Source organism: Mobula birostris, chromosome 10 (genome assembly GCF_030028105.1).
Source record: "Mobula birostris isolate sMobBir1 chromosome 10, sMobBir1.hap1, whole genome shotgun sequence".
Taxonomy (NCBI): domain Eukaryota; kingdom Metazoa; phylum Chordata; class Chondrichthyes; order Myliobatiformes; family Myliobatidae; genus Mobula; species Mobula birostris.
This window is the reverse complement of record NC_092379.1, coordinates 35,540,292-35,563,751: the sequence shown is the minus strand read 5'-3', so window position 1 is coordinate 35,563,751 and position 23,460 is coordinate 35,540,292. Positions and strand designations below refer to the sequence as shown.

General features: G+C 45.2%; 1 protein-coding gene across 1 annotated transcript in view; it reads right to left on the bottom strand.

The window, feature by feature from the left end:
• Positions 1-558: 558 nt before the first annotated feature.
• Positions 559-23,460, bottom strand: part of LOC140203577 (uncharacterized) — a 38,259-nt gene continuing 15,357 nt past the window's right edge. Inside the window, exons 6-10 of the mRNA XM_072269622.1 lie at positions 21,569-21,742; positions 15,204-15,264; positions 12,404-12,558; positions 769-911; positions 559-640 (exon numbers count right to left, since the gene is read on the bottom strand). Coding sequence (XP_072125723.1) covers positions 559-640; positions 769-911; positions 12,404-12,558; positions 15,204-15,264; positions 21,569-21,742 — 615 coding nt within the window. The remainder of the gene's footprint in view (positions 641-768; positions 912-12,403; positions 12,559-15,203; positions 15,265-21,568; positions 21,743-23,460) is intronic.

Sequence of the window (23,460 nt, the reverse complement as noted above, 5' to 3'; positions counted from 1 at the left end):
GGACAAGAGGGCATGCTTCTATACAGTACAACTGACTATATCCAGAACCCAAAGGAATATTGCGCATTGCTTGGGAAAGCTGTAGTAAAATGAGGCCCTTGGAATACAGTGGAGAGACCTTAAACAGGTAATTTGGAGGGTAGAAACGGGCTACTAAATGTTCTTGGCGAGGATGTCCTTTCTTTAAAAAAAATGGGGAGAAGGCAGGTGAGTGGGGTTGAGGGGAATAATAAATCAGCCATGGTAGAATGGTCGTGCAGTATCGATGGGCCGAATGGCCTGTTTCTGCTCCTGTGTCTTATGGCCTTAACCTCTGGATAGAGAAGAAGATCGTTTAAGGGTACCAAAGGATCAAGGTCAAGCAGGAAAGTGAGGCAAACACCACAGGGGAGGGGGAGGCCTGAGGGTTAAGTTTATGCCCCTCCCCCACGCAGTACATGGAATGAGCTGCCAGAGGAACTGGTTGAGGCAGGCACATTAACAACTTCAATAAGGACAGGTACGCGGGCAGGAAAGGTTTAGAGTGAGGGTTCACAACTATTTTGGTGCCATGGATCATTACGCTAGGGGTCCATGAACCCCAGGTTGAGAACCTGGGACGATGGGACCGGCAGAGACGGTGGTCTTGGCCGGATTGGACCTGTGGGTACAAAAGACGGTGCGACTCCATCACTAAACACCACCACAGTGGCGTCTCAATTTCCATTCCAAACTGGAGGTGAAACTTTCTCCACAGGCCGGGTTATAAGCCCCAACTCAAATACTTACCCGGCATCTAAAACCGGTCCTATTTTCTGCAATGATTTAGCCACGTTGAAGCGAATGTTTGCCACCTGATCGCCTGCCATCTGGAGAACCATCGGCAGCATGTGCTTTGCTGTGATTTCTTGGCCACAGGCTTCAGACAACACCTAAAAAAAAACAGCAGAAAATGCAAACGTTCATTCACAGCCCCGAACTTCACGAAGCAAGACTGAAGAAAAGATCATCGATCTGATTTGTGCGACGCTCAGAATGTATTTTGCCCCATGATAAAAAGGCATAGTCCACACTGGCACCAATGATCATCCGCAAGGAGAGAGATGAGGTCCTGCAACAGAGATTTACAGATCAATAGACAAGTTGTAAAGAAGAAGTGCTGGTGTATTGTAATCGCTGGACTACCCCTTCTGCCATGTACGAGCGAGTTTAGAAACAGGAAGGCAGGACGGCTGAAATGTACAAAGTGTGGGTGCAGAGCAGACAGCATCACTGGGATCTCTTCCATGGCAAGGTGACCCGAGCCAAGAGGGAACCAGGATTATAAGACGCAAGAGCGGAATTCGGCTATCGAGTCAAATATGATGGCAGAATATAGCATTAGTGGTCAGACTCTTGGCACTGTGGAGGATCAGAGGAATCTTGGGGTCTGAGTCCATAGGACACTCAAAGCTGCTACGCAGGTTGACTCTGTGGTTAAGGAGGCATACGGTGCATTGGCCTTCATCAATCGTGGGATTGAGTTTAAGAGCCGAGAGGTAATGTTACAGCTATAGAGGACTCTGGTCAGACCCCACCTGGAGTACTGTGCTCAGTTCTGGTTGCCTCACTACCGGAATGACTTGGAAGCCATAGAAAGGGTGCAGAGGAGATTTACAAGGATGTTGCCTGGATTGTGGAGCATGCTTTATGAGAATATGTTGAGTGAACTCGGCCTTTTCTCTTTGCAGCGAACGAGGATGAGAGGTGACCTGATAGAGGTGAACAAGATAATGAGAGGCATTGATTGTGTGGATAGTCAGAGGCTTTTTCCCAGGGCTGAAATGGCTAGAACGAGAGGGCATAGTTTTAAGGTGCTTGGGAGTGGGTACAGAGGAGATGTCAGGGGTAAATGAGGTGGAGGATAAATGCGTGGCTGAGGGATTGGAGCAGGGGGCAGGGATTCAGATTTCTGGATCATTGGGACCTCTCTTGGGCCAGGTGTGCCCTGTACAAAAAGGACGGGTTGCACTTCAATCTGAGGGGGACCAATATCCTGGCAAGGAGGTTTGCTAAGGCTACTGAGAGTTTAAACTAGAATGGTTGGCGGGTGGCAACCGAACTGAAGAGACTAGGGAAGAGGGGGTTGGCTCACAAATAGAGAAAGCTTGTAGACAGTGCGAGAGGGAGGATAGGCAGGTGATAGAGAAAGGATGATCTCAGACCGAAGGTTTGAGATGCGTCTATTTTAACGCAAGGAGTGTTGTGAACAAAGCGGATGAGCTTAGAGCGTGGATCAGTACTTGGAGGTATGATGTGGTGGCCATTAGAGACTTGGATGGCTCAGGGACAGGAATGGTTACTTCAATTGCTGGGTTTTAAAAGTTTCAAAAAGGACAGGGAGGGAGGCAAAAGAGTTGGGGGCGTGGCACTGTTGATCAGAGATAGTGTCACAGCTGCAGGAAAGGTGGACGCCATGGAGGGATTGTCTACGGGGTCTCTCTGGGTGGAGGTTAGGAACAGAAAGGGGTCAATAACTTTACTGGGTGTTTTTCATAGGCCGCCCAATAGTAACAGGGATATTGAGGAGCAGATAGGGAAACAGATCCTGGAAAGGTGTAATAATAACAGAGTTGTCATGATGGGAGGCTTTAATTTCCCAAATATCGATTGGTGTATCCCAAGAGCAAGGGGTTTAAGATGGGGTGGAATTTGTTAGGTGTGTTCAGGAAGGTTTCTTGACACAATATGTAGATAAGCCTACAAGAGAAGAGGCTGTACTTGATCTGGTGTTGGGAAATGAACCTGGTCAGGTGTCAGGTCTCTCAGTGGGAGAGCATTTTGGAGATAGTGATCATAATTCTATCTCCTTTACCATAGCATTGGAGAGGGATAGGAGCAGACAAGTTAGGGAAACGTTTAATTGGAGCAAGGGGAAATATGAGGCTATCAGGCAGGAAACTGGAAACAGATGCTCTTAGGGAATAGTATGGACGAAATGTGGCAAATGTTCAGGGGATGTTTGTGTGGAGCTCTGCATGGGTACATTCCGATGAGACAGGGACGTTACGGTAGGGTACAGGAACCGTGGTGTACAAAGGCTGTAATAAATCTAGTCAAGAAGAAAAGAAAAGCTTACAAAAGGTTCAGAGAGCTAGGCAATGTTAAAGATCTAGAAGGTTATAAGGCTAATAGGAAGGAGCTTAAGAAGGAAATTAGGAGTGCCAGAAGAGGCCATGAGAAGGCCTTGGCAGGCAGGGTTAAGGAAAACCCCAAGGCATTCTAGAAGTATGTGAAGAGCAAGAGGATAAGATGTGAAAGAACAGGATCTATGAAGTGTGACAGTGGGAAAGTATGTATGGAACCGGAGGAAATAGCAGAGGTACTTAATGAATATTTTACTTCCGTATTCACTATGGAAAAGGATCTTAGTGATTGTCGTGATGACTTGCAGCAGACTGAAAAGCTTGAACATGTAGATATGAAGAAAGAGGATGTGCTGGAGCTTTGGGAAAGCATCAAGTTGGATAAGTCGCCAGGACCGGATGAGATGTACCCCAGGCTACCGTGGGAGGCGAGGGAGATTGCTGAGCCTCTGGTGATGATCTTTGCATCATCAACGGGGATGGGAGAAGTCCTAGAGGATTGGAGGGTTGCCGATGTTGTTCCTTTATTCAAGAAAGGGAGTAAAGATAGCCCTGGAAGTTATAGACCAGTGAGTCCTACCTCAGTAAGTTGATGGAGAAGATCCTGAGAGGCAGGATTTATGAACATTTGCAGAGGTATAACATGATTAGGAATAGTCAGTATGGCTTTGTCAAGGGCAGGTCAAGCCTCACGAGCCTGATTTAATTTTTTGAGGATGTGACTAAACACAATGATGAAGGAAGAGCAGTAGATGTAGTGTATATGGATTTCAGCAAGGCATTTGATAAGGTACCCCATGCAAGGCTTATTCAGAAAGTAAGGAGGCATGGGATCCAAGGGGACATTGCTTTGTGGATCCAGAACTGGCTTGCCCACAGAAGGCAAAGAGTGGTTGTAGGCAGGTCATATTCTGCATGGAGGTCGGCCTCAGGTATCTGTTCTGGGACCCTTACTCTTCGTGATTTTTATAAATGACCTGGATGAGGAAGTGGAAGTGGAGGGATGGCTTAGTAAGTTTGCTGAGACACAAAGGTTGGAGGTGTTGTGGGTAGTGTAGAGGGCTGTCAGAGGTTAGAGCGGGACATTGATAGGATGCAAAACTGGACTGAGAAGTGGCAGATGGAGTTCAACCCAGATAAGTGTGAAGTGGTTCATTTTGGTAGGTCAAATATGATGGCAGAATATAGTATTAATGGTAAGACTCTTGGCAGTGTGGAGGATCAAAGGGATCTTGGGGTCCGAGTCCATAGGACGCTCAAAGCTGCTGCGCAGGTTGACTCTGTGGTTAAGAAGGCATACGGTTTATTGGCCTTCATCAATCATGGAACTGAATTTAGAAGCCGAGAGGTAATGTTGCAGCTATATAGGACCCTGGTCAGACCCCACTTGTAGTACTGCGGTCGCCTCACTACAAGAAGAATGTGGAAGCCATAGAAAGGGTGCAGAGGAGATTTACAAGGATGTTGCCTGGATTGGGGAGCATGACTTATGAGAATGGGTTGAGTGAACTCGGCCTTTTCTCCTTGGAACGATGGAGGATGAGAGGTTACCTGATACAGGTGTGTAAGATGATGAGAGGCATTGATCATGTGGATAGTCAGAGCCTTTTTCCCAGGTCTGAAATGGTTGCCACAAGAGGACACAGGTTTAAGGTGCTGGGGAGTAGGTACAGAGGAAATGTCAGGGGTAAGTTTTTTACTCAGAGAGTGGTGAGTGTGTGGAATGGGCTACCGACATCGGTGGTGGAACCAGATATGATAGAGTCTTTTAAGAGACTTTTGGATAGGTACATGGAGCTTAGAAAAATAGAGGGTATTGGTTAGCCGAGCTAGTTCTCAGGTAAGGACATGTTCAGCACAGCTTTGTGGGCCGAAGGGCCTGTATTGTGCTGTAGGTTTTCTTTGTTTCCATGAGTCCCCTCTGCCATTCCATCATGGCTGATTTATTTTTCTTCCCAACCCCATTCTTCTGCCTCCTCCCATATCCTTTCACACCCTTAACAAATCAAGAATCTATCAACCTCCACTTTAAATATACTCAATGACTTGGCCTCCAAAGCCGTCTGTGACAATGAATTCCACAGATTCAGTACCCTCTGGCTAAAGAAATTCCTCCTCACCTCTGCTCTAAAGGGATGTCCTTCTATTCTGAGGCTGTGCCCTCTGGCCCCAGACTCTTGCACTATTGGAAACCGCCTCTGTGCGTCCCTTTTATCCATATCTTTGCTCGAGCACTTTGGGAGGGTTTAAGCTGGTGAGGCAGCAGGAGTGCGACACAGAATACTAGTGTAGCAGGTGTTGAGTCAGAATTCCATGTCAAACTAACTAAACAGGCAGGTCCGGTAAGCAGAGCAGGCAGAAATAAGTGGGAAAGCACGAGAGGGCTGGGAGGTTTAACCACATGTTTCCGAACACAGAAATTCACAGCACATTACAGGCCCTTCGGCCCACAATGTTGTGCCGACCAGGTAACCTACTCTAGAAACTGCTTAGAATTTCCCTAGCGCAGCAGTCCCCAACCACCGGGCTGCGGGCTAGTCCCATGCCGCGAGGAAACGACATGTTTTGGCGATAGGAGTTGCTGCACCTTTCCTCATTCCCTGTCACGCCCTGTTCAGCTTGAACACACGCGAGGTCAGTACCCGCACGTCATCCATGTCAGCGCGGGAAGAAGATCAGCTTGAGCTTGCAAATGACGGCGGGCTGAAAAGTATGTCTGACATAACATCTCTGCCAGCATTCTGGATCAAAGTCAAGGCTAAATATCCTGTGATAGCCATGAAAGCACTGAAATCCGTGCCTCCATTTCCAACATATCTCTGCAATGAATGCAACAAAAACTAAATTGCTGAATAGACTGGACATAAGGAACCCCCTTTGAGTATCGCTGTCTCCCATCAGCCTGTGATAGGACCGTCTTGTTGCAGGGAAACAAGCCCAGGGCTCCCACTGATTCAGCAATATTGGTGTGTTGCAATGATTTTATTTGTTCATCTGGGGAAAATACGTGCTGTGTGTTTAACATCCAAACGTTACTTAAAATGTTATGATGCTATTGATTTATAAGTGACTTGCAGAACCATATAACAATTACAGCACAGAAACAGGCTATCTCGGCTCTTCTAGTCCGTGCTGAACTCTACCCTCACCTAGTCGCATCGACCTGCACTCAGCCCATAACCATCCATTCCTTTCCTGTCCATATACCTATCCAGTTTTTCTTTAAATGATAATATTGAACCTGCTCTACCACTTCTACTGGAAGTTCGTTCAACACTTACTTCAAGCTCCCCTGTCCTCCCCCAATAATTGACTTATCACTATATTCATGCGAGGAAAATATGCGCTGTCTGTTTAATATTAAATTCGTTAGATAAACCCTTTAAGAAATGCTGGTCCGCAAGAATATTGTCAATATTAAACCGGTCCGCAGTGCAAAAAATGTTGGGCCCCCTGCCCTAGCGCATAGCCCTCTATTTTTCTAAGCTCCATGCACCCAAGAGGCTCTTAAAAGGCCCTATTGTATCCACTTCCACCACTGCCCCTGGCAGTGCATTCCACGCACCCACCACTCTCTGCGTGAAAAACTTACCCCCGACATCCCCTTGTACCTACTTCCAAGCACCTTAAAAGTACGCCCTCTCGTTCTAGCCATTTCAGCCCTGGGAAAAAGCCACTAACTATCCACGTGATCAACACCTCTCATTATCTTGTACACCTCTTTCAGGTCACCTCTCATCCTCTGTTGCTCCAAGGAGAAAAGGCCAAGTTCACTCAACCTATTCTCATAAAACACGCCCTCCAATCCAGGCTTCATGCTTGTAACTCTCCTCAGCACTCTCTATATAGTATCCACATCCTGCCTGTCGTGAGGTGACCACAACTGAACACAGTACTCCAAGTGGGGTCTGACCGAGGTCTTATATAGCTGTAACATTTTGATGCACTATCAATAACTCCGAAAGACTGGAAGTAGAGTAAATATTGAAAGGCTTTTATTAGCAGTAAAATGTGATCTCCATCATGCTGAGTGTCTGCTCTTGGACTGAGAGGAGGAGCCGCGACACAATCGCCTTTATTTAGGGGTCTGTGGGAGGAGCCACAGGAGCAGTCAGCAGAGGGACGAGTCCAGACAGGTAACCCAGTTACAACATATATATATGGTTTACCACACATTACCGCACAGCTCTTGAACTCACTCGCACGGTTGATGAATGCCAACACACCATGCGCCCTCTTAACAACACTGTCAACCTGCGCAACAGCTTTGAGTGTCCTATGGACACGGACCCCAAGATCTCTCAGATCCTCCACAATGCCAAGCATCATACCATTGATATTATATTCTGGTTTTAACAGAGAACTCCGGTGAGCTGGCCAATGATCAGTACAGGGATTATATTATTCCTGTAAGTATAGGAACATGGTTGAGGGATGGGAGCACAACGTCCTGGGTTACAGATGCCCTAGGGACAGGGGGAAGGGTTTGAGTGTTACACTAATCAGAGAGGGCATTACAAGTGATTGCTGAAGCTGGAATCTAGAGCGACAAACAAACTCAATGCAGATCTGTGGGAGGAAAGCGGACTGGATCAAAACCCTGCATCAGGGACTGGGGTGGGGGGGGGTACAGTGGAATAGCGGGGAGAAAGGAATCTGAGGTGACTGGTGCACTGATGGCAGGAGAGGAGCGAAGGAGGAGCAGAGACAGTGACAGGCGGAGGACGACGGGGGGAACGAAGAAATAACATCGCGAGGGAGATGGGACAAGGTAGGGACAGTGTGAAGGTGCGGACTGACAGCAGGAACACAAAGAGCTACAAGGGTTGGACTCTGATAAATAACGGAGGTGGTAACAGGTTCGGGGAGAGGGGTGAACACTAGATGAAACAAGATAGGAGAGAGAGAGTGTGAGTGAGGCGAAAGAGCGAGAGTGTGTGAGAGAGTGTGAGTGTGAGTGAGGCGAAAGAGCGAGAGTGTGCGAGGGAGTGCGCATGGGGTGAGGGGTGGGAGAATGGGCCTCAGCCTTTCCTATCAACGTAACTGTACCCACCTCTGGAGATTTCTCTTTCAGCCCCACTCACATGCCCACTTGTGAAAATCTTGCTCTTTACATCCCTTTTTAACATCTTTCTCTCTCACTTTTAACCTCGGGGCTTTAGACTCCCCCGATGATGCGGGGGCAGGGGGAGGGTCCAGTAAGTTGGGGGATAGAGTTCAAGAGTGCGAGGTAATGTTGCAGCTCTATAAAACTCTGGTCAGACCACACTGGTGTCCAGCTTTGGTAGCCTTGTCATAGGAAGCATGGAGAAGATCTAGAGGGGACACAGGGGAGACTTGCCAGGAGGCTGCCTGCATTAGAGAGCGTCTCTTATGAGGAAAGGTTGAGTGAGTTGGGGCTTTTTCTGTTTGGAGTGAAGGAGGATGAGAGGTGTGGATAGAGTGGACAGCCAGAGATTTTTCCCCAAGGCAGAAATGGCCAATACCAGAGGCATAATTTTGAGATGATTGGAAGAAGGTACAGAGGTAAGATTTTTGTTTCACACACACAGAGTAGGTGGGAGTGTGGAATGCCCCGCCAGGCGTGATGGTAGAGGCAGATGCATTTGGGGCATTTAACAAACTCTTAGATAGGCACACAGATGATAGAAAAATGGAGGGCTATGTAGGAGGGAACGGTTAGATTGATCTCAGAGTAGGTTAAAAGATCAGCACAGCACTTTAACACAGTGCTTTAACGTTCTATGTTCTAGGTACAATTGCTCTGCCTAGTTTGCCAACTAACCAATGCACCATCATTAGCACTAACACCGCAAGAGAAAGCTCACATTTTTATGTCATCTGCTAAACTTCTAGCCACATCCAAATCATTTACAGGAGAGTTCCAGCACAGATTCCTGTGGTATGCCACAGGGTAATCACAAAAGCTGATCAGCAAATCAACTTTGAACCCAATTTGTGAAGTTACTTCAGATCCCTCGGTCTCTTGCTCGTTTGGGGATCTTGTCAAAAGATTTACCAAAGTCCCTGTAGACAACAACAGCTGCACTGGTACACCCGTAACTCCAAGAAATTCAGATTGGCCAACGGAATCACCATTTGCACGCTGACCATTTCTGATGAAGCTCTGCCCAAGTGCAGCTGAATCCCGTCCCTCGGGACTTTTTACAACACCCTTTCTACCACTGATGTTAGATTCACAGCTCTGTAGTTACCAGTTGCTGCCTTTGTTGAAGAAAGGCACCGTACTGCTGGGATCCAGTTACCTGGCACCTGTTCTGTGACAATTTAGGATTTTAAACTACCAGAATCCTTGGAACACACACAAAATGCTGGAGGAACTCTGCAGGCCAGGCAGCATCGATGGAAAAGAGTACAGTCGACATTTCCAGCCGAGACCCTTCGGCAGGAGTGGAGAAAAAAGATGAGTAGATTTAAAAGTTGTGGGGGGGGGGGTGGAAGGTGAGTGGAGAAAGAAATACAAGGTACTGGGTGAAAGCAGGAGGGGGGAGGGATGAAGTAAAGAGCTGAGCAGATATCACAGAGTGAGAGAAGGTTTCACTGACTCCCATCGAAAGGAAGCAGAGATCACGGAGGGGGAGCAGTGAGAGAGGGGTTCACTGAACTCTCGAAGAGACCTTGGGAGCTCAGCCCTTCCTTCCCATAACAGCCAAGGATACATTTCATCAGGCCTTGGAAACATTGCGTATCCAACCCCACTAAAGACTCCTAATACATCGGCTTCTTGCCCTGCTTGAGTTTTCCAGCCATGTCCTTCTCTCAAACAACAGGAATTCTGCAAATACTGGAAATTCAAGCAACACACATAGAAGTTGCTGGTGAACGCAGCAGGCCAGTCGACGTTTCAGGCCGAGACCCTTCGTCCTTCTCTCACTCTGTTTCTCACAAAGTTTTCCTGGATCCCCCCTCCTTTGGGCCATTCCCTTTGAAATCGTTCGTACTGATATCAGAGAAGTTGCGGTTCTGTACTACTATAACCTGATAACTCGTACAACTGTGTTTTGCCTTTCTCCTTCGTATCCAGGACATCTTTGAGGAGCGATGCCTCAAAAAGGCGGCATCCATGGTGAAGGACCCCCGCCACCCAGGACATGCCCTCTTCTCACTGCTACCCTCAGGAAGGAGGCACAGAAGCCTGAAAGCACACACTCAGCGATTCCAGAACAGTCTCTTCCCCTCTGCCATTTCTGAATGGACACTGAACCCATGCTCTACTTCACTACTTTTTATTTCTGTTTCCGCACTATTATTTTATATATTTACTGTAATTCACAGTTTTCTCTATTGTCATGTGTTGCACTGTGCTGCTGCCACAAAGACAGCAAATTTCACAACATTATGCCGGTGACGTTAAACCTGATTCTGATTTCCTTGCTTCTGTACCTCATGCTGAATACTGGGAGAGCTGTCACATGTGACCACTCCTAGGGACTACCTGTACTCTGTTACTTGAAGCTCTTTTTGCATATTCCTCCAAGGAATGTGTGGGCATCACAGGTTGAAGTGGTATTTAATTCCTTTGTGGTGGGCTGCAGCCCTTGAGGTGTGGGTGCACCCACAATGCAGTTAGGGTGGGTGATCCAGGATTCTGACCCAGTCAGAGTCAATGCCCTGGTTCAGATTTTTACAGCTATGCTGTAGGCATTTCATTTTAGCAGTTCTGTAAGAGCAATCTGTTCTGCTTTCAGCCTGTTTGGGTCTGAGCTGAGGAATGAGGTGTCATCCAATCAGGATGGTAGAATTGGGAGAAGGTGCTAGAGATTACTGGGCAGAGAGGTCTTTGTTTGGCCGGAGCTGGGAGAAGACAGGAGGAAAGATGGTGGACGATGCAGGGTGCTTTGTGCAGATGAATGGCTTCGAGGAGGAAGGACCAATATTCCCGTGGGAAAGCCTCTTTGTTCAAGATGGATTTCCAGTGACCTTCGGAAGGTGCTGTGTGCTTTCACGCAGATGGAGGGAGGGTCCAGCGCGCGATTTACAGAGAAGTTCAAGATTTGAGCTCCACTGTATACGTGACTTTTTAAGTAGAATGGGCCCTTTTTGTTTTTTTTCTCTTTCTTTCCTTTAATAACTGTTTGCTTAAGTTAACATTCTTAAATATACTCCTGAATAATTCTATACAGTGTACAATCTGTTATTTTTTGTTGACAGGCGATTGCCAGGGGCAGTAAATCACACAGCATTCACACAAACCGGGGTTTGGGTAGGCGAGGCATCCCAACCTCACGGATTTTGCGGGACCAAAGTCACATACACCTTAGATGTACGAAGCCTGAAGTTTCTCCCCGCGGAGTCCAGTGGCTGTTTGCGAGGGGCTAAAAGGCTGCATTTCCAGAGACGCCCAGTGAAAAGGGGGTTTCAGAAGTAATGGCAATATATTTCCAAGTCCGGTTGGTGTGCAGCTTGCAGGTAATATTCCAATATTTTGCTGTTCTTGGCTGTTTACATCAAGTTCAAGTTTAATTGTCATTCATGAATACCCATGAATACACCCAAACGAAACAGTGTTCTTTCAGGGTCAAGGTACAAAACACAGAGCCATAGTCCACTACAGCACAGAAACAGACCCTTGTGAAATAAACTTGAAATCTGTAAGCCATCTGGTGGGTCAACACGTCATTAAATCAGTTGTCCTTCAGCTAACACCATCAGTCCATTTCCACAAGGACAGTTAGGAACTCTGCTCCACGAAATCATAAAAAGTCTCACCCTCAACTCAATTTTTACTCCAGACACCTTGCAGATTAAACACAAAACACCACCACACCTCAGCAAATAACGCAAGCACAGAAGCTCGTATCAAGCAGATGTCAATTTTGGAAGGAGCAGCTTTGGCAAAGTGTTAATTGATTTTTTGCAGAATCTAAACATTCATAAAGAATATATTAACAGAACATTTTAAACAAATCCATAATATTTTTGTTAAATTCTTTATTCTTTCGTGTGTGCTCTAACTGTACATTTTATTCATGAAATATTTTAGCAGCTTGTGAAGTGTAATGGAAGTATTGACAAAGTTATACTCACGTTAATGCAGAACAGAGTGGTCATTCTGCAATGGTAGTCGGGGTCACTGGCCATGTGCAAGTACATTGTCAAAGCTATACTCACGTTAATGCAGAACAGGGTGGTCATTCTGTGATGGTAGTTGGGGTCACTGGCCATGGGCAAGTACATTGTCAAAGCTATACTCACGTTAATGCAGAACAGGGTGCTCATTCTGTGAAGGTAGTTGGGGTCACTGGCCATGGCAAGTACATTGTCAAAGGTATACTCACGTTAATGCAGAAGAGGGTGGTCATTCTGTGATGGTAGTTGGGGTCACTGGCCATGGCAAGTACTTTCGGCACAATGGTGGATTCTGCCCGGTCTTTGCCAAACTTCTCCACCAACTTGGTCAAGTTGTTGGTCGCGGCCTCGCGAATGGCGTACACTGCAAGACAGCATTAACAGGTCAAGAAATGATCTGATCGCTGTTACTACTTGATTTTCAAATATGTACCTTGCTGATAAAATACAAAGTTCCGAAATGAAATGCTCGTACCACCTTCTTCAAAGTGCAGACCTGTTCCATACCAAGTTACACACAGTGGAGGAAATTATGCACTTGGAAAGTAGCATTTTAATATACTTATTTATCATTGATTATTTATTGAGATACAGCGTGGAACAGGCCCTTCTTGCCCTGCGAGCCACCCCCGATTAACCCTAGCCTAATTACAGGACAATTTACAATGTCTAGTTAACCGACCAACAAGTACGTCTCTGGGAGGAAACAGGAGCACCCGGAGGAAACCCACGCAGTCATGCTGAGAACGTATAAGCTCTTCACAGGTAGCAGTGGGAATCGAACCCAATTGCAAAGTGTTGCGCTAACCAGACGCCATTGTGTTTCCCCATTAGGTACTTAAAAAATACTTCGAATAGATTACCATTATTTATTACTAATTATTGTAATTGAATAATTAGTCATTGTTCAAGCCCTAACTGCAATATTCAGATTCCAGGGTAAAAGGGACCTACACTAAAAGCAAAACAGTCCAAATCAAATTTGTTGTTAATTTTATTGGTCTTTAATGAAAATGCACTTTACCTTAAAGAAAAATCAGCCCTGCCATTTTTGGGAAATTACTTGCACAGGGAAAAAATCCTCATCTGCCATTCATTTATAAAAATGATAAGGAATGTGAATATCACTTGCAAACAGTTGCAAGTATAAACTACATCTTGACTGACAACAGTACAGAAGCTCAGCTTGAAAGCTCCCATTTAAATGGCTGAGAGATGGTACGATGGGTGACACACAGAGTACACCTGAGTGGCCCAAGTCTTAGGAGAGGCTTCTGGCATCAACTAAATACCACAACTCGCTTACACCAAGAGAACGAAGAGAACTATCATTTACAAAACACACAGGACCTGAGTGATGTTCCCTTGAGCAAAGCCGGCTTGAGTACAGCATAGCTTCGACCGCCAGGCAAGAAGAAAACCAGGGAGGCACTGCAGATGGAACAGGCGGCTTCTGGAAACGTAGGCAGGATTAAGAACTTGTACGCAGAGGGGGGAGAAAAAAAGGTGTGGATGAGCTGGCATGAGATCATGTTGGGAGATGCACAGCTGTATCTGTGACTTTCTGCCCATTCATTGGCCTGCTCTGTTGAGTGTCTCCAGAATTTTCAGTTACTATTTCAGATTCGCAGCTCCGCTGCTTTTGGAATAAGAGGCAACGAACCGTAGTGGATCGTGTGTCTACCCCGGGTGCTCAGATTCCCCCCACAACACCCCACAGAGTCTGGAGACGTCCCGCTTAGTAGTCTCATTGGTCATTGTAAACTGTCCTGTGATGAGGCAAGGGTTAAATCAGCCGGTTGCTGGGCGGTGTGACTCGTTGGGCCTGTTCCATGCTATTCTGGAATAATTAAATAAATAAACGTATCGGTCAAAGTCAAGTCTGTTTCTTGTTGCCATGTGTACAAGAGTACGACAAGATTGCTTGCAGCAGTAATAACTGGGGGGGAGGGGGTGCCGGTGTTTGAACTATGATGGTATTGGACATTGGGCAGGAACTTGGGAGTACAAACTGTGATGAATGCACTCAGAAACACACAATTGAAAAGTGGAAGTCGTTTTGGGCTTCACTTGGATGGAGCTCTGCAGAGTTTTGTCCCACTGAGACAGGGAAAGAACAGAAGGGTGAAGGAGCCATGCTTGACAAGAGATGCGCAACAGCTAGTCTAGAAGCATAGGATGCAAAGATCAGCCTGGGCTCCAGAGGGTTACAATGTGGCCAGGGAGGGAGTGAAGAATGGACTTCGGAGAACTAGGAGGGGCCACGAGAAGGACTTGGTGAGTTGGATTCAGGAAAACATACTTGAAGAACAGGAGGATGGCCAGAGTGAGAGTCTGGGCTGGCCAGAGCTAAAAGAGGCAAAATGTTTGGAGTCGGAGGACTTTGGGGGAGATCCGCAATGAATACTTTTCTTTAGTAATCAGCAGTGAGAGGGACCTTGATGCTTGCGAGGGCAGTGATATGTTGCAACATGTTGACATTGAGAAAGAGGATGTTCTGGAATTTTGAAAAGCCCTAGGATAGATAAGTCCCCGGGGCCAGATGTGATATACCCCAGGGTTACTACGGGAAGCAAGGGAAGAGATTGCTGCACCTTTAGTGACGATCTGGGCATCCTCACTGGCCAGTCCTCACCGGAGGAAGTACCAGATGATTGGAAGTTGGCAAATGTTATTTCCTTGTTCAGGAAAGAGAGTAGGGATGACCCTGGGAATTACAGACCAGTCAGTTTTACTTCACCGGTGGGCAAATTACAGGAGAAGATTCTTACAGACAGGATTTACAAGAAGCATAGTCTGGTTCGGGAGAGTCAGCATAGCTTTGTGAGGGGCATGTCGTGTCTTGAGCCTGACCCAATCCTTTGAGGATGTGACAAAGCACGATGAAGGATTTTTGGTTAGGCACCTGGTAGGGTCACTCAGCATCATGGAAGCACCAGTAAGATGACTTTGACAACTTTGAAGGACTTTCGTTCAACAGAAGTAATGATGCATCAAGGCTATACTCACCGTGATCCACCAGCCACGTCATGCACAAGGAGTTCAACTTCTCATCAAAAATCTCCACTCCCTAAACAGGTTTTGACAATAAAAAGAATGTTGATAAAATAACCCCTCGAATTTCTAGTAGAACATGCCAACTTGCCACATTTGCATTCTAGCCGTCTTCACCTTTCGCTACTTACCAGTACAGTTTGCTAACTCCTATGAGCCAATGGTGAAGGGGTCACACAAGAAAGACTGGCAACGTGCTATAATAAACTGCACAAAACTAGATTGTGCCGTGGCAGAAGGCTACACAGAAGATACCCTATCTAAGGTACTTGCATCTAGTATTTTGACTATCCTTAATTAATTTCTTTGTGTCAATACCAGGACTATGATCCATGAAAAATAGGAAAAATCGTAAAAGTGTCCAATGGTTTAATGCAGACAGTAAGAACGTTACTAACTACTATCGGTGGTGTAGCAGTTGGCGTGACACTATTACAGCTTGGGAATTCTGATGTCACCTGTATGGAGCCAGTACATTTTCCCTGCGGAAAGCGCGGGTTTCCTCTCACAATCCAAAGACGCATCAGTTGGTTTTTTTCTCCCCTTGCCTCAGTGGAAAAAGCCTGCTTGCATTCACTCTATCTATACCCATCATAATTTTATATACCTCTATCAAATCTCCCCTGATTCTTCTACGCTCCAGGGAATAATGTCCTAACCTATTCAACCTTTCTCTGTAATTGAGTTTCTCACGTCCCGGCAACATCCTTGTAAACCTTCTCTGCACTCTTTCAACCTTATTTATATCCTTCCTGTAATTTGGTGACCAAAACTGAACACCATACCCCAGATTCGGCCTCACCAATGCCTCATACAACCTCGTCATAACATTCCAGCTCTTATACTCAATACATTGATTAATAAAGGCCAATGTATCAAAAGCTCTCTTTACGACCCTATCTACCTGTGATGCCACTTTTAGGGAATTTTGTATCTGTATTCCCAGATCCCTCTGTTCCACTGCACTCCTCAGTGCCTTACCATTAACCCTCTACGTTCTACCTTGGTTTGTCCTTCGAACGTGCAATACCTCATACTTGTCTGTATTAAACTCCATCTGCCATTTTTCAGCCCATTTTTCCAGCTGGTCCAAGTCCCTCTGCAGGCTCTGAAAACCTTCCTCACTGTCTACTACACCTCCAATCTTTGTGTCATCAGCAAATTTTCTGATTCAATTTACCACATTATCATCCAGATCATTGATATAGATGACAAATAACAATGGAGCCAGCACTGATCCCTGTGGCACACCACTAGTCACAGGCCTCCACTCAGAGAAGCAATGCTCTGCTACCACTCTTTGACTTCTTCCATTGAGCCAATGTCTAATCCAATTTACCACCTCTCCATGTATACCTAGCGACTAAATTTTCCTAACTAACCTCCCATGCGGGACCTTGTCAAAGGCCTCACTGAAGTCCATGTAGACAATATCCAATGCCTTCCCTTCAACCACTTTCCTGGTAACCTCCTCGAAAAACTCTTTAACCACAAAGGTGTAAATATTCACTAAATAGTTTTATGATTAACCATAAAGCATGGGAACACAGCACAACAGGAACATTCTGAGTTTCTAGCTCAGAAAATCTACTTTGTGTTTGCACACCGAAACTGAGAGCGATTTGCTTCTTAAAACCGAATACATACTAAATCGGTATGATACAGGAGAGCTCAAGTAAGCTACAGAGAGTTATAAAATTAGTCGGCTCCATCGTGTGCTCCAGCCTCCATATTATCCAGGACATCTTCAAGGAGCGGTGCCTCAAAAAGACACTGTCCATCATTAAGGGCCCCACCAGCCTCTTCTCATTGTTACTACCAGAAAGGAGGGACAATTTGTCTGAAGACACACACTCACTGATTCAGGAACAGCTTCCTCCCCTCTGCCATACGCCTTTTGAGTGGACACCGTACCCATGAACACTACCTCACTACTCCTGCTAGTTACCAACACAGAGGAGCAATCTACAACAACCAGTTTACAACCAGCACGTCTTTGGGATGGAGGAGGAAATCGGAGCACCGGGCAGAAACAGAGATGAGGAGCGACTTCTTCAGCCAGAGGGTGGCGAATCTGTGGAATTCACTTCCATGGAGAACCGTGGAGGCCAAGATATTGGGTATAATTAAAATGGAGGCTGACAGGCTCTTCATTAATCAGGGTGTGAAAGGATATGGGGAGAAAGCAGGAGAACAGGGTTGAGAGGGATTACAAATCAGCCATGGTGGAATGTTGGAGCAGACTCAATGGGCTGAATGGACTAATTCTGCTCTCAAGGTCATTTGCTTCCAAACAATTGGTTTATTGATCATTACAGAATATCTCTCTGGTGCTTCCCTCTCCCTTCCCCTTTTCCCAATCAAAGATTAAAAGGTTCACTTATTTGTTTTCAAACAACTCTTTATTGCTTTTACAGAATGAAAAGTAAACACATTCGATCATCCATAGGTTTGAAAGTGCAACAAGGTTAAAGAAAAAGGGAAAAATAAAATACATCAGAAATAAAAGGAAAAACAACGCACAAAAAAAGCAAACACCCGGCCATTAAAAACAAGCTGTCAATTCAATTTGTTACTTTCATCATCCCAAATATTGTTCTCCAGAAACTTGTAGAAAATATCCCAAATTTCCCGAAATTTGCCAAGTTTGTTTTTCTGTGATGTAGTTGATCTTTTCTAGAGCAAGATACGAAGTCACTCCTTTCAGCCATTGTGAAAGTCCATTGGTTGTGGGTTTCTTCCATGAATAGGCTATGCAACGTCTGGCTTCCAAAAAACAAATATTAAGCAGAGACCTTGCATTTTTGGAGGTTACAAAGTCCTTTGGATAAATGTTCAGAATACATAATTTAGGATCAAGGAGCACCTTTTTTCCAATAATCTGACTAATCAAATCCAGCACCTTCTTCCAGAAGCAGATTATCTGGGGGCACTCGCACATACAATGGAACAGAGACCCCTTTTAGTGATTACATTTAAAGCATGTGTCTGGAATGTTGGGGTTAAAGTGACGAAACCTGACTGGAGTAATGTACTATCTGGTTATCCGTTTAGAATGAGTGTTCACTGACTGGGTTTGAACTAAGGAACAAGCTTCTGACCACTCTTTTTCTGACAGATTCTCATGCAAATCAGTTCTCCACGCTTGTAGCATGTTGTTTGATGATTCTTTGCATTTACTTGCAAACAATTTGTATGTAGCCCCCCGGTAAGACTCAGACTCGCTCAGCTCGCTTTCGTCTAGGGGGAGCAGCCTTCGGCCCCGCCAAACGGTGAGATCAAGTTTGTGTGGATGCTGTGTGATGTACCCCACACCGCCAATTAACAGACAGTACGCCATATGCCATTAAATGATTACACTTTATAAGTATTTCTTGGTGATGGGTTAGTAGAAACAAATAGAATAAAGGTGCCAAGTCAGTAACTATCAGTTCAGTGCACACTCGTTGGAGCTCTTACAGAACCGGGTCCCCCTTCCTCCAATCGATGTCCTCTGAACTCCACCGACCCACGAATGGGACCACCCTCGGTGATTGACTAAACACTCCACACGAGTCTGTCCTCGCCTCCTATCCTCGCTGAAGACCCTGGGCCTCGGACTCCCGCTCGGGGTCCGTGCCGTTGCCCAGCTTACAGCATCTCTCTCCTCGCGTCTCCTCTCTCTGTCCCAATCACGCCTTCTGCCCAAAGCCCACGAAAAACAATAGCTTACAGACACACAAGAAAGAATACCATCTATCCCAATTGGTTAGCAAATGAATACAATTCCTGTATCAGTAATTATAACCCAAACAAGCTGCTCTAGAGAACCACTGTCTCAGCAGTTAACAGTACAGAGAAGCCATTTTATTAGCCTTAGCAAGTAACATAAAAGAAGAAACCCTTACATGTATAATTCAGACACTTGTCCCCTAGCTTCAGATAATTTCAGAGTGAGGTCTTCTAGGGTAAATAAAGGAGGGAGCTTCAAACTGTAACTTTGCCTGGACATAATAAAACTTTGCAACTAAAGGCATTTAAGAAAGTGTTTTGTTGGAATTCCATATGTGGCCTTTGAGTTCTTCAAAAGACATAAATGAATTGCCATTATAAAGATCAGACACCTTAGCTATGCCTGGGGGCGACCAAGTTTTAAAACCAGGATCCGCTCTGCCGGGCTGGAGCTATCATTACCAAAGATAGGAGTAAACTGGGATAACTGTGATGTCTCACCCATTTACGCAAGAGCATCGTGCCAAATCATTATTGTATTTTTTAAGAAAGGGATTTTAGATTGTGTGACCAGGTTTTTCTTATTTGCTGAATACATATATAGTTCTAGAGGGATATTGATCAACTGGGATTCCACTGAGACCCAAGGAGGGGAGTGATCCTTAACAAAATAGAGCATTCCTGCTCTAATTTGGGCTGCCCAGAAATAACATATAAGATTTGGTAGCTGTAAGCCACCTCTGTCATACGGTAGATATAACAGGGAAAGCCTGAGTCTTGGACATCTATTATTCCAGATGAAATTAGAAAAAAATTTCTTTAATAAATAAAAGAAAGATGATGGAAGAGAAAGTGGGATAGATTGCAAAAGGTACAGGAACTTCAGTAAAATTGACATTTTTAGAATGTTTATGCGTCCAATCAAATTTATGAGCAATTTCGTCCATCTGTTTGTAAGTTGAATAACTGAGTCTGTGAGAGGGTTATAATTAGTTGGGATAATTTTATCAATAGTAGGAGTAATTTTAACACCCAAATAGGTAAACCCTGTTCTGACAAAATGACGTCATCCATGTACAGGGCTATGCGATGTTCTACATCTCCTATAGTTATTCCTGCTATGTTAGCCTGTTTTCAAATTGCCATAGCAAGTGGCGCAATGGCCAGGATAAACAGGAGGGGAGATAGGGGACAGCCCTGTCTTGTTCCCCGTTGGAGTTTAAAAGATGCCGAAAAAAGCTCGTTAGTTGAAACTTCAGCCTGTGGGTTAGAATACAGAAGCTGTATCTTCGAAATTTTCCCCCTATTCCACTCCACTCTGTCGAAGGCTTTCTCCGTATCCAATGACACAATAGCGCTATCAGAGCTTCCAGATTTTTCATAAAGTATATTAAGCACTCTTCGAATGTTGTGGAAGCCCTGCCTTCCCTTACAAATCCATTTTGGTCAGGGTGGACCATTTTTGGCAAGAGTGGCTCCAGCCTCCTAACTAATCCCTTACAGAGAATTTTGAGATCATTGTTCAGATGTGAGATTGACCTATAAGATCCACAAAGGGATGGTGGTTTTCCCGGTTTTAACAGTAGCGTAATTGCTGCCATATTAAGAGAGGGGGCAAGGGATCCAGTGTCAAATGACTCCTGATACATATCAAGCAGAGGTGGTATTAGCTTAGTCTTAAAGATTTTATATATTTTAATCGGAATTTCCATTGGGCCCAGGAGTTTGCCCTCCCTTAATGTTAGTTATAGCTGCAGACAATTCTTTAGCCTCTGAGTTAAACTCCAGTGAGGTCAAGAACGTTTCATCTCGGGGTATAAATTGTAACAAGTCGAGAAATTCCTTTTGTATTTGTGGAGCTGAATCTGAATATTCTGAGCTGTACAGATTTTGGTAAAATCTCAAAAAGATATTGTTTATTTCCTCTGGGACAACAGTTGTCACCCCCTCATCTGATTGTACGGAGTTTATTGCCCTTTCTGTGTTTGCATCTGTTTGATGTGCAGGCCAAAGGTTCACTTATTACCATGTACAACTCTGAAATTTGTCTTCCCCAGATAGCCATGAAACAAAGAAAAAACATGAAAGTCATTGAATGGCATCCTGATCATCAGACCCCCCCCAAAACCACCCCCTCCCTCCACACAGAAAATGGAACAGCAACAACCCCAGCCCACCCCCTGCACAAAAACCAACAGAACATTTTACCCCCAAACACCCTCCCCTCGCACAACAAAATGAAAAGAAACAGACAATATAAAAACAGAATATAAAATCCCTAAGTCTGACAAAGTCCGCAGTCCTTAAACAGGGGCCTAAACCTGATGGTCTAAACCAGGGGTTTCCACCCCTGCTTGGTTAATGGTCAATTAAAAAAAAGGTTGGGAGTCCCGAGTCTAAAGTAAGACTACCCATGTCAGTGGGCTACAAGTATAATTGTTACTATCGCACATTTGCTTCTGGTGCAAAAGGAAAGAAGATGTTCAAAGTTATTTCCGTCTATAAACTAAAGTATCAATTTGATATTGGCAATCATTTCCATTCTGCAAATCATCCATATGGAAGCATTGCTAATAGACGATAAAAACATTTTAGAATAAACCACCCACCAGCAGCCCCGCAAGCAGAGGCATGTACTCGATTATCGCAAAGCGCACTCTCCATTTGGCATCTTCTGCTAATTCTACAATGGCTGGCAGGAGAGACTGTGATAACTGGTGAATTCCAACAACTTCATTCACGCAGTCCAGATTGGAGATAATGTTCAAACGGACCTCAGGGCACTAGGAAGGAAAGGCAATTTTCTGAGTACAGCAAAGGTGAAAAACATTCATACTGCGAACGCTGTCTGACAAACACACTGGCGCTCCCCAGACTCTCTGCTTTCAAAGTATCATCTTGGATATTTATGAAATATTAATCCCACAAAAGAAATATGAATGCCACTTTCACACTTACAGTACTTAGGCACATGCACATCTAGCCAGGGTGCCAAAGACTTTTGCACAGAACTGTACTTGCCAACGTGCAGCGGAGAGCAAGTTTGTAAATCTGGCGGGAGCACAGGATGTTGGGAATGGTGAGAGTGGAGCACCCACGGGAGGGGTGTGAGAGAGGTGGCTGAGGTGGACTGCCAGGGGCAGGAGGGGGTGGCGCGAGTGCAGACACACTCAGCCCTGAGAACACTAGCAAGGGCATTTGATTCCAAACAATTGGTCTATTGGTCATTACAGAATGTCTCTCTGGTGCTTCCCGCTCCCTTCCCCCTTTTCCCAACCAAACAGTCAAAGGTTTGTTTATGATCAAAGCACGTATCCAAATACAACCCTGAAATTTGTCTTCTCCAGATAGCCACGAAGCAATAAAGAAGATCAAAGTCATTCAGAGAGAAGTATGAAACCTACACCTCCCCAGCCCTGGTACAAAAAATAATGGCATCCTGATCATCTGATCCCCAAAACTACCCCTCCCTCCACACACAAAACGGAATAGCAACATCGACCCCCCCCAATCCATTCCCCGCACAAAAAACTAACAGAGCATTTTACCCCCAAACACCCTCCCCTCACACAACAAAACGAAAAGAATAAGGCGATGAAGAAAACAGAATATAAAAACCCTAAATCTGAAAAAGTCCACAGTCCATAAACACAAATGCAGAACCAGGATATCATCCTACGCTATCACCGACATTCACCAAAAGAGGGGGACAGGGACACAACTCCCCTCTCCCTGCCCCCTTCCCACTCTCAGTCCACATCAGAGACCCATATCAGACATCTGTGAGGTTTATCATCACTCACAGATGTCAAGAAATTTGATTGTTTTTTGCGGCAGCAGCAGCACAGTGCAATATATAAGAATCACTACAGGACTGTGCAAAACTCAAAGACACCCTAGCTATATACACCAGCCTAAGACTTTTGCACAGTACTATACATTATGGTCCAAGTTATGGTCACACGAGCAGTATGCCAGAAATTCGAGAGTCAGTTAGCAGAAGTGAGTGCAGTTGCTTTTATTAAGGAGAAGGTGCTTGGGAAGCTGAAAGTTTTGAAGGTAGTCAAGTCACCTGGACTAGATGGGCTACACCGCAGGGTTCTGAAAGAGGCAGCTGTAGAGATTGGGGAGGCATGAGTAATAATCTTTCAAGAGTCATTAGAATCTGGAATGGTTCCAGAGGACTGGAAATTTCCAAATGTCACTTCACTCTGAAGGGAGGGAGGCAAAAGACATGAAACTATAGGCCCTTCAGCCTGACTTCAGTGGTTGGGAAAATGTTGGGAGTCCATTATTAAAGACGAGGCTTCCAGTACTTGGAGGTGCATGGTTTCCTTAAGGGGAAATTACAGGCAGGATAGACAAAGGAGGGTCAGTGGATGTTGTTTACTTGGAGTTTGACAAGATGCCGCACATGAGACGCCTTAGCAAGTTAAGAGCCCATGGTATTACAGAAGATATCCTAGTAAAGATAGAAGCTTGGCTGACTGACGGGAGGCAA